The 11290-nt window shown below is 44.9% G+C and overlaps 1 protein-coding gene across 1 annotated transcript; it reads right to left on the reverse strand.

Annotated features, from left to right (window-relative positions):
* Positions 1–3438: 3438 nt before the first annotated feature.
* Positions 3439–11052, reverse strand: Zscan12 (zinc finger and SCAN domain containing 12). The gene is given in 4 exon segments (XM_052728670.1): positions 3439–3909; positions 3911–4806; positions 6365–6509; positions 9916–11052. Coding segments are annotated over 4 exon segments (1764 nt in total). The 5' UTR covers positions 10321–11052; the 3' UTR covers positions 3439–3591.
* Between the last annotated feature and the right edge of the window lie 238 nt (positions 11053–11290).

Below are 11290 nucleotides of genomic sequence, written 5' to 3' on the forward strand. Positions count from 1 at the left end.
GTAAGGATGGCACATGGTAAGCAAAGCAGGAAATGCTGAAGACTCAGGAATGGAAAGCAGTTCCACAGGCTGCATTCCAGCAAGCAAGGCAGCTCTGGTTACCATGCAGTTAACTTGGGATGCATTCCAGCAAGCAGGGCAGCTCTCATGCAGTTAACTTTCATTTGGATAGCACATCTGTGAACTCTGAGTAGATGAGAAGTACCAACAGCATTAACCTGGTAAGGAGGTATCCTCAAAAGAGTTTCCATGGCATTAGCAGGAGGTGGGGTAAGCTCAATAGAGAATAACTACAGATACAGTTCTCTGGCTTAATCTGGGATTGTGTGTGCTGACGAAACAGCAGGCTTTGCTAAGCTCACTTGCTTCTGCCTTACTCTGCAGCAATAACGGTTGTGGGGAAAGTTCATGCAGTAACCACTTAGTTTTAGCTTTCAGTACTGGAGATTTAATGTGGAGCCTTATACTCACTTAGAAAAGGCTCCAACACTGAGCTATCCTCAGCCCTTTTCTTTCTTTTCAACTTTCTCCTTTTTGAGACAAGGTCTAAGTCACCCAGGCTGGCTTTAAACTTTCCACCTTCCTGAATCAGCCTCCTCAGTAGTTCCCACCAGGCCCAGTGGAATGAGTTATTTCTCAACAGCTCATCTGCTTTTCTGTTGTGAACAGAATGTCTTTTCAGTCCTGAAAAAGCTGGCGAGATGGATGTCTCAGCTGGTAAAGACATTTGCTGCCAAGCCTGATAGTCTAAGCTTGATGCCAAGGTGGAAGAACCGACTCTTCCAAGTTGTCCTCTATTTCCACACATATGCCACAGCATGTCACCCAGACACATACAACATAAACAAATGTAACTTTAAAAATGTTATGCTAGCTCCAACACCAAAAGCCAATCTGATACACAAGAGAGTGTGTTCCCATGACTAGGGGCTCAACTCCCAACCTGGCGATGCTATTCGGCTAAGAGGCACTGGGGAATGAAGTCTCATTTTCATCAGGAGGGAGACTTACTAAGGAGTGGGATTATTATTCTTTCTCCTTTCGCTTTTATGCCTATGCACGAAATCCACTGACAGCTGGACAGAAGGGAAGAGGGACCGGAGATGTGCTAGGATATAGAGAAATACCAAGTTTGCTGTAGTAAGGTAGAAGAGAATAATGGGCTACCTTAATATGCTGTGGGATAATGCTTTTGTACACTGGTTTAATAAAACGGTGATTGGCCAGTAGCCAGGCAGGAAGTATAGAGGGGGAAAAGCAGACAAGAATTCTGGGAAGAGGAAGGCTGAGTCAGGGGACACCAGCCCGCCGTCCAGGGAGCAGCATGTAATGGCACACGGGTAAAGCCTCGGAAAACGTGGCGACATATAGATTAACAGAAATGGGCTGAGTTTAAGTGTAAGAGTTAGTCAGTAGGAAGCCTGAGCTAATGGCCGGGCAGTTTTAATTAATATAAGCCTCTGTGTGTTTACTTGTGGGACACGAGTGGGAGAGATTTGTCCCGACCACCGGCAGGTCAGGACACAGGAAAACTTCCAACTACATTAATAGTTATTAAAAATGATACAGGAGCCACACGCTCCATGTGGCTTGACTGTTCCCTAATATAATCACCATAAGTTCTCAACCAAAGCAGTTTTTTGGGCTCAGAACACAAGGGTAGTGGCAGCCTCCTGGTGGTACAGCAGTACCATCTTCTAGGCACTCGGTAAGGTATGCAAACCAAAAGGCTAAACTAGTTCTCAAGAATATAAATACAACATGATAATGGCAGGACTAGTAAACAAAAAGGCTTAACATTTTGTTGTTTTACAGGCACAGGCCTTATATTCAGGGGACGCCTGGGAGCCTTTAAATGTCCTTACTTTTATTATGTGTACAGTATTTTGTCTGCATGCATGTCTGCATCTCTGTGTGCCTGGTACTTGTGGAGGTTGGAGGGGTACTTCAGATCTCCAGTACCTGAAGTGACAGTGGCTGGGAGCTGCCAAGTGGTGCTGGAAATCCAGCCTGTATCCTCCAGAAAAGCAGCCAGTTCTCTTAACTACCGCTGAGCCATCTCTCTAGCCCTCCCCCTCCCTAATACATTTAAATGTGAAATGATGGAAGGACCACACCAAAACCATAGTTTTAGGCCCTGATGGTGTTCACTCCAGAGCTGGGGACAAATGTTCTGAGAATCTATAGTTCATTATGATTCATAGTAACACCCTAGGCATAGTGAGCATTTTGTAGGACTAAAGCACAAGCACTTACTAGTTAGAAACAGGTTCTTACTATGTTGTCAAGGATGGCCTCAAACTTTAGGCTCAAGCCATCCTGCCTCAGCCTTCTGAGAGGCTGGGACTGTATTACCATGCCCAGGTAAACCTTCAAAGCTTTAGGGATTGAACCCAGGGCCTCATTCAGTGCACACAGGCATTTTAAATAAATGGCACCACAGGTGATGTTGATGTCCACCCATGTTGCGGTATCACAGGCGTTAATAGACATGTTTAGAAGCCAGACACAAAAACTTGGTTTCTCTGTGTAGGAGTGTTTTGCCTACGTGTGTGTGTGTGTGTGTGTGTGTTTGTGTGTGTGTGTATACTACCTGTGTGCCTTGTGCCCAGGGGTCAGAAGATGGCACTAGATTCCCTGGAACTGGAGTTATGGGTGGTTTTGAGTCACCATGTGGGTGATGGGAACCAAACCTGGGTCCTCTGCAAGAGCAACAAGTGCTCTTAACTGCTGAGCCACCTCTCCAGCCCCTAGTGTCCTATTTTCTTTTTCTTGAGGTCTCATGTAGCTCAGTCTGGCCTTGAACTCCCTAAGTAACCAAAGATAGCACTGAACTCCTAATCCTCCTGCCTCAGCATCACAAGTGCTGGGATAGACAAGCATGTACAACCACATTACTCCTAAAATATACTTAGAGGTGTTTTAGAGACAGGTGGGGGAGTGCTCGGTGTCCAAGCACCATGAGTGTTGGCTAGCATGGCTAGTATTACAGCCCTCCTGCTCTGTCCCCAAGCTATTCCAACTAATACCCATCAGTTGAGCACTTATATCAACCCTCTAGCAGGATGGCTAGTTTCATCACTGACGCTTCCAAACTTCCCACATTCTTGCTTCTACTTACCTGTTTTACCTACATGTGTTTCTCCCTTCTGCCTTCCAAATCCATCCATCATACCCTTATTTTCAATCAAATCTTTCAGGAACTCTTCCCTGACCAGGTGTACAAATAATCTGTTCTTCAGAATTTATAATACTTACTCTCTCCTATTTTAACTCTAAACACCCTGAGCATCAATTCCACTGCCCTTCTTTTTAACTAGTCTTTTCAATTAACTATGGCAGATTTTCACATCCCAGGCTGGGCTGTAAATGCTCTAAGAAGTCTGGTAATAGACTCTTTCCTTCATTGCCCCGATACAATGAACAGTACACAGGGGGTGCTCATCAAATATTTATGGTCTTCTCATAGTACCAACAGCTGAAGGGTTGCCACAAAGCATTACAAATATAGTATCTCTCATCATCCTGCACTCTGAGATGGCTTCCCTGCAGTCCTCATACAGAAATAGTTTCTGCTCCTTTGTGGGTAGTCTAATGACGAGGAAGAGTGGAGTTCTGCCTGAACAATTCCCCACACTCCTTACACTCACAGGGAGCACTTCTATTATGAATTCTCTGGTACTTCCTCAGGTCTGACCTCTGTCTGAAGGTCTTGCCACACTCATCACATTTGTAGGGTTTCTCCCCAGTGTGGATTCCCTGATGATGAATGAAGCCAGTGCTTCCTGGGAAGGCATTCTTGCACTCATCACATTTGTGGGGTTTCTGTCCAGCGTGCATTCCCTGATGTTTCGTGAGGACTGACCTCTGAATAAAGGCTTTCCCACACTCAGCACATTTACAGGCTCTCTTCTCCAGTATGAATTCGCTCATGTTCTGTAAGACTTCAGTTTTGAACAAAAGCTTTCCCACAGATATCACACATGTAAGGCTTCTCCCTGGTGCGGTTTCTCTGATGCTGAGTAAGACCACTTTGCGTGAAGGGTTTTTCCTTGTGGTGCATTTCCTGATGGGTAACAAGAGATGAGTTATAAACAAAAGCTTTCCCACACTCACTGCACTCACAGGGGTTTGTACCAGTGTGAACTCCTTGGTGCTGAGTAAGTGTGGAATGGCAATTGAAACTTTTATTACACTGAAGACACTAACAAGGTCTGTTTCTTTTGTGGCTCTTGAGATGGTGAAAGAGGCCTGCTTTCTGGCAAAAGGCCTTGCCACATTCATTACAGTGGTAGTGCTTTTCTCCTGAGTGAAGCCTCTGATGTTGGTTAAGAGCTGACCACTGGCCAAAGGCCCTGCCACATTCATTACACTTGTACGGTTTCTCTCCAGTGTGTACCACCTTGTGTCGAGCAAGCACAGTCCTCCATCGGAAAGTTTTCCCACATTGTTCACATTTGTAGGGCCGGTCTCCAGTGTGGACCCTTTTATGTTCTACGAGGCGTGAGTGCTGACTGAAAGATTTTCCGCAGTCATCACATCTATGCAATTTCCTCCCTGGACAGATGTTCTGGTGTTCAGCACGGTCTGAGTTCTCAGGCAAATGTACCCCATTTTTATTACGCAGAAGCCAGTTATCCTTACTAGGAGCTCCAGAAGGCTCTTCTCCAGGGTCATGGGTTTCCTCACACTGGAGTGCATCTTTTGCTAATCTGCTTGAAGTATTCTGTTCTGCTTCCATTCCTTCCAAAAGGTCTTGCTTCAGAGTTCCATTCCTGGACTCATTTCCAGTCTCCACACCTGAAACTACAAAAAGGAGCCTGCATGTCACCCACTCTCCAGCAAAGGAAGTGACAGCTTATGAAATCAGCAACAGAAACTATTCAAATACAAGTCACATAACCAAGATGTAAGATGAATCAAATGTATATAAAGCACTCCAAAAATGAGTAAGGAGATAATAACTCACCAAAAACTAGGCAAAGGGAAACTACAGTTTCCAAAAGAGAAGACAGACAGCTCCCACAGGGAGAGATACTACTCCATAATCAGGCAAAATGAGTTAAACAGCACAGATACAAGTTTTTAAACCGTTTTACTATTTTATGTGTGAGTGTACACATGCTGTGCCACATGTGTGGAGGTCAAAGGACAACTTTTGGAAGTTGGTTCTCGCCTACTGTGGACTCTGGATAAACTCAGGGGGTCAGCTGTGCACAGCAGCACGTTCACGTGCTGAGCCATCCTGTTAGCCCAAGGTAGGATTTTTCACTCACCGGATTTGCCTCATTAGTTTGGTAGTACACTGTACTCACAAAATGGGCACACAAATTGCTGGTGTGAATTTATCCAAATTGTTATGGAAAGCAATTTCATAATATCTACTGAAATTATAACAGTACATAACTTTTGGCACACAGTACTACAAATAGAAATCTATGCTATGTTATTTATTACAGCACTATTTGTTATAACAAAACACCAAAGACAAACGTCATCAGTAGCAGCCGGCTAACAGTCTTCATGGCTTGTCTATAGTTCTTAATACTAAGCAGCTGTTAAGAAATACAAAAATGCAAGAGTCTACCATTTCAGCCTAAGGAGAAGAAAATGTTTACTAAAAAGTCTCTGAAGGACACCTAAGGAACCAAAAACAGTGACAATTTGCTTCAGAGTTAGGGGAGGAGATGAGATGAATTAATGGCACAGAAACTTTTCATTGGATAATTTTTATAAATCCTTCTTTTAAAACCACAGGACAGTTTACCTATAAAAAGCTAAAGATCAGAGGAAGCAGAGAGGAGGAAGGTAGCATGTCCATCTCTTCACCACCTTTAACATTTCTGCCATGTTCCCTTTACTGTTCCTTTACTCATAGGTAAATACTTCTTTTCCTCTCAGACTGCTAGGGAGCTGCAGACAGCAGGCAGCAAAAACTTAGCTACTGAAAGGACTGAGGATTCAGTCCAGGGAGAAGACAAAAACACTTTTTAGTAGGCCCAAGGCTACAAATAGCAGAGGTCAGAATAAAGAATTACAACTATCAGAAGAATGAAATTAAGTAAACCTAAACCAATAGACAGAATTTGGAAAAGGACTAATTTTGGAAGAAGAAAGGGGGCTGTGGATGCACCTTAGAGAGACCCAGTGCTTGTCTGGCATGCATGCGGTTCTGGGTTTGAAGGAGGGAGGGAGGGAGGGAAATTAACTAAAGTGACAAACCGTGATGTCTGGACGTCCACACACGAGCATCAGGTTTCTGGACAGGCCCTCCTGACTTTAATGAGAAAAATGGTGGGAAGCACAAACCAGCCCTCAGGTCCTGCCTCAGCCCTGCTCTCCCTCCTCCTCCCTTCCCCTTTACCTTGCTCCTCTCGGGCTTCACATTCTGCAGGTTCACACCTCAGTTTGGCTTTCACAAGTCCAAGGGACGAGCTGGGTTCTAGCTCTGCCCCTAAAGGCTTCAGCTCCTGCAAAAATATTTTCTGTTCTTCAGTTTGTGTTGAAGCCTGAGGGAAATGAGAGAAGTACTCTAATAACAGCAAACAAGACTATAGTGTTCCCAGCGCTGGCACCTGGCCTGCGCAAGCCTGAAATGACCTTTTTCATAGCAATCAGCCTGCCTCTATCCCACTCATTTGTCAAGGTCATTTTAAAACGTTACCCTCTCCGGGGACCTTCCTTTCCCCACTACAGCTAAATTGTGTTGATTTTCTGCTATTTTTACATCTTTGTCTAATGCTCACAGAATGAAGTGGAAAGAGGTGAAAGGAGAGACTAAAAGAAGGCAGAAAGGAGAAGAAAAGGATTTAAGAGGAAGGGGCTGGAGAAATTTTCAATGTTAAGAACATTTGCTGCTCTTCAGAGGACTGGGATTTGGGGTTCCCAGTATCTACATCATGTGACTTCCAACTGTCTAGTTAATAGGTTCAGCTTCCTAAGATGATTTCCACTAATTCTACTTTGACCTATGGGCCTTGCTACCACCACTATAGAATCACCAAATATAGCAACCAGAGTCATTATTTTAAAATCTACTTTACATTTCTCCTCTACTCAAAGCTAGGCACTGACTTTCCATCTATAAAATCTAAATTCTTTATAATGGTCTGCAAATCTCTATATGACATAATTTCTTCAATTCTTTCATCTTCTCAAAAAGTCGCCTCTACCCTACTAGCAACACTTAAGGTCTATGCAGTTAGCATTTCCTCTGCTTGCATGTTCTGTGGCCTGTCTACTGAACGGCACAACCCTCAATTTCTTCACTTCTCTTTTTCTCTATCGTTTTAGTAGATTTATCAACATCGAACACCTTGTTACATACATGGAACCTTTTTTCCCTCTATCTCTTCTCAGTAGACTAGAATCTACATAAGAACAGTAACTTGTATATGATGTTCACTGCTGCATCCCAACTACTTCTGATGGTGTGTGACACCGAACTGGTACTCCATAACTGCAGAATGGCCACCGACAGTCTTAACTGCTAGAAGTGTCTTTACCACAGTTCTCTTACAAGCTTCAAAACCTTAGTGCACAGCCCATGACAGAGTCCTCAGTAAGGACATCTCCACTGACACAGAACCTCCCCTGTCAGAATGTAGCCTAGGCTGCCTTTAATCTGCTGACCTTCTGGCCTCCTCTACCTGACTACTGAGATTAATTTCCCTTTCTTCATGTGTGTGTGTGTGTGTGTGTGTGTGTGTGTGTATGTGTATCAGAGGACAACCTCAGGTGTCCCTTTCAAGGTGTTATCCACTTTTTTTTTAAAGGCAGTGTCTCTCACTGGCCTACAACTCACCAAGAGGACTAGACTGGCTTGTCAGTGGGCCCTCCGGAACAGTCTCCTTACTGTTTGAGACAAGGTGTGTCACTGGCCTACAACTCACCAAGAGGACTAGACGGGCTTGTCAGTGGGCCCTCTGGAACAGTCTACTTACTGTTTGAGACAAGGTGTGTCACTGGCCTGAAATGCAAGTAGGATGGGTTGAGCGGCCAACGAACCCCAGGGAACGGCCTTTCTCCATCTTGCCAGCACTGGGATTGAAGACGTGTACCACCATGCCCAGCAGGGAACGGTCTTTCTCCACCTTGCCAGCACTGGGATTGAAGACGTGTGCCACCATGCCCAGCAGTTTCTATGTGGATTTGGGGGATCAAACTCTTATCTTTGTGCTTAAAAGGCAAAGACTATACTGACTGACCCGGGACTACAGCCATGAGCCACAATATCTGGCCCCAGAACCTTCCTTATAGATCCTATCTATCATCATTTCCACTCAATTCCTATCCACCCTGTACTTTGTAGCCAGGATTTCATGATGCTGTTTCAAAACTTTTCGGCACAAGCTCCTTTTCTCTCTCCCATCTATTTTATAACCAAATGTCAGCTTAACATTTCTTTTATTTCACAGGTCCATACTCTTTAGACTGAGATCTCATAAGTTTATCTCTCTGACACACTCTCAGTAAGATCATTTATTGCTATCTGAAGCTGGCTTGTATGCTATAAGATGTGTAGAATCATATCTGCCCTCCTCAGTTATAACAGCCAACATTTTTCTAAGAAATTGCCAAATACCCTCTTTGGCTAGAAATCACCAGTGGTTGAAAACCAGTCTTGTCATAGTTAAGACAAAAATAACAAAGGTATGATTCTCTCCTCTGCCTCCTTTACATGATTTTTATAGCTCACTTAGACTGTGGAGAAAAGATTTTTAAAAAAGTCTTTGTACTAGAAGAAAACTCTGTATCTCAACTTTTCTACACAAACTTCCTTTCCAACACAAATGGGGTTTCTGTGCCTCAACTATGCATTGCCCAACCTGGCCCTCCCATCTAACTTTCCATTCTCCGCCCACATCTCATTCATTCAAGACAGTGACTTTGATTTTCCCATTTTTTAACTGTTTAATGCAGAATCAGGGTAGTGGATTTATGTTGTATGACTTTTTCTGGGGAGAGGTGAGGAAGTTTCTATTCACTCCAGAGAGGGCATTGATAACAGACCAAATAAAGAGCCCATCTAAGTCTACCTTGACCAATCAATGAGTTTCTTGAGCTTGCTTACAGTCCAGGTGAGGGGTTTCTTACACACACCAGGGTGAAAGTCTCACCCTAGCACTGGTGAGGAATTCATCAAATTTGCAACATTGGAGTCCTGCTGCTCACTTACAGCTGGGGGGGGGGGATTAACAGGTGGTATCCTCCCCAGTATTTCTACTAGGGAATATTAACAGCCCCATCACCATGTGCACAGCTATCACAGGGCTCGGGCTGAGGCACAGGACCATGCACACACTAAGCAAGTCCTCTAGCACTGAGTTACATCTCCAGGTCCTGGTATTTTTGAGACAGGGTCTTGCTATGTAGCCCAGACTGTCTCAAACTCTCAGCCCACCTGCTTCCACACCTTCTGAGTGCTAGTTGACAAGCACGTGCTCCTGTCCAGCAAAAACCTTATTTCTTAATGGTTTGTTTTATATTACACAATACCCTTTACAAGAGGCTGCTTTCCACCTGATTACCACCACCTCTCTAATACCGTGTCCTTCTACTATCTTCTGAGATCTTCTCTCTGTAGTATAAATCTTGTGTTTCTGAACCAAGCAGCATATTCATCAGACAGAATTTTGTAGCCTAGCACAGAACTATACAATCTCTCTGATGAAAAGGCATAAATAAGCTAAGATCGGACAGGAGTGGTGGTGCATACCTGTAAGGAGGTGAGATGTGAAGATTACAAGCTCAAGGCTTGTAACATACAAACTCAAAGGGACTGTAAATTCAATTCAGCCCCTTTTGGATCCACCTAAGTGTCAATACGCTTTGTGAAATAATGGTATAATTCTCTACGGCCTACAAACCCACAATTAATTTGAGGAAACAGAAACCTTATTTTTTTTTTCTTACCCGGTATCCTAGTTCATCAAGCTCTCTCTCTAAATCCTCCAGCACAGTCACTACCTCCTCCCCATTCTCCAGGTTCTGCTCCTGCACCCAAGCCTGCAGCTCCCTAGGCAGGATGGTCAAGAACTGCTCCAGCACCAGCAGCTCCAGGATCTGTTCTTTGGTGTGGGTCTCGGGTCTCAGCCACTGACAGCAAAGTTCTCGGAGTCGGCCCAGAGCCTCCCGGGGTCCAGATGTTTCCTGGTAGCAAAACTGTCTGAAGCACTTTCGGAAGACTTCTCTGTTGTAAGTGTTCTTTTGTAGGCTCCAATCTTGTCTGGTGCTATACTTACACTCTTCTTCCATCTTCGTTTTCAAAACTCCCTCCTGGTTCTTACAGATCTCCGTATCACCAGTAGATGCCATCATAGCTTATACAAAAGATTTACAAGTGTCTCAAGTAATAACTCCTTTATGGAGTGAACCTAAGGAATAAGCCATCATTATTAACACAAACTATCATAAGTAAATACTGCATATTTTAAGAATTTAAGTGTGATAGTTGAAAGCCTGCCCTCCAGTTAATTTCCTGTTCTCGGTGGAAATATAAGTACTTTCACAAAAATAGACAAAAGTGGAAACGATGCCAAGTTGTTTCAGGACTTCTGGGAGTAAGGCTTGGTAAGAAACTTATCTCCATTTATTCCTAAAGTAAAACACAACTAATTGAAATAAAAACTTCAGAACGAGTGGACGGCGTTGGGGAAGAGCAAGTGCTGCCTACCAAGGGCGAGGTTCAATACCAGTATCACAAAAATAACCGAACCAGTCGAGGAGTAGACAATTACCACGACTTTCTGCTTTTGAAATTTTTTAGAATACCTCACGCCTAGTGGAATAAAATCACATACACAGAACAGTCACGCGAACTGGATTATTCATAAAGGTTGAAGGTCGGAGGTGATTCTGTCCTTCTGCCCCTCCAGCTCTATGACTGTAAATCTAAGCTCTGCAGCGCTCCCAGGTCCCGGCCGGCTCTGCGCCCCAGGCGTACCACAGGCGGCCACCCTGCGGTCCGGGGGGCCTTCCCCCCCAGCTCCAGCCATCTTTTTAAGATCACGCGGCAACCCGCGCCCTCCCGCCAGCCGGGAGCAGCGGCTCGCTCACCACGGCGCTCCTGCGCAAAGATGGGGAAATCCAGACGGCGCAGGAAGCGGAAGCTATCCCGGACCGCCACGAAGGCCGGAATGGTGGAGCCGGGGCCCTAGGCGTGCGCACTCCCAGGGCCACTCTACCGAGCCGCGGCGTTCTACTCTATGGTCGTGCCCCACCCCCACCCCCACCCCCCCCACCCCCACCCCCCCCACCCCGCGCGCCTGCGCGAGAAGGCTGGGCTTTT

This window comes from Peromyscus californicus, unplaced genomic scaffold, assembly GCF_007827085.1.
Source record: "Peromyscus californicus insignis strain IS unplaced genomic scaffold, ASM782708v3 Scaffold_8__1_contigs__length_139910024, whole genome shotgun sequence".
NCBI lineage: Eukaryota > Metazoa > Chordata > Mammalia > Rodentia > Cricetidae > Peromyscus > Peromyscus californicus.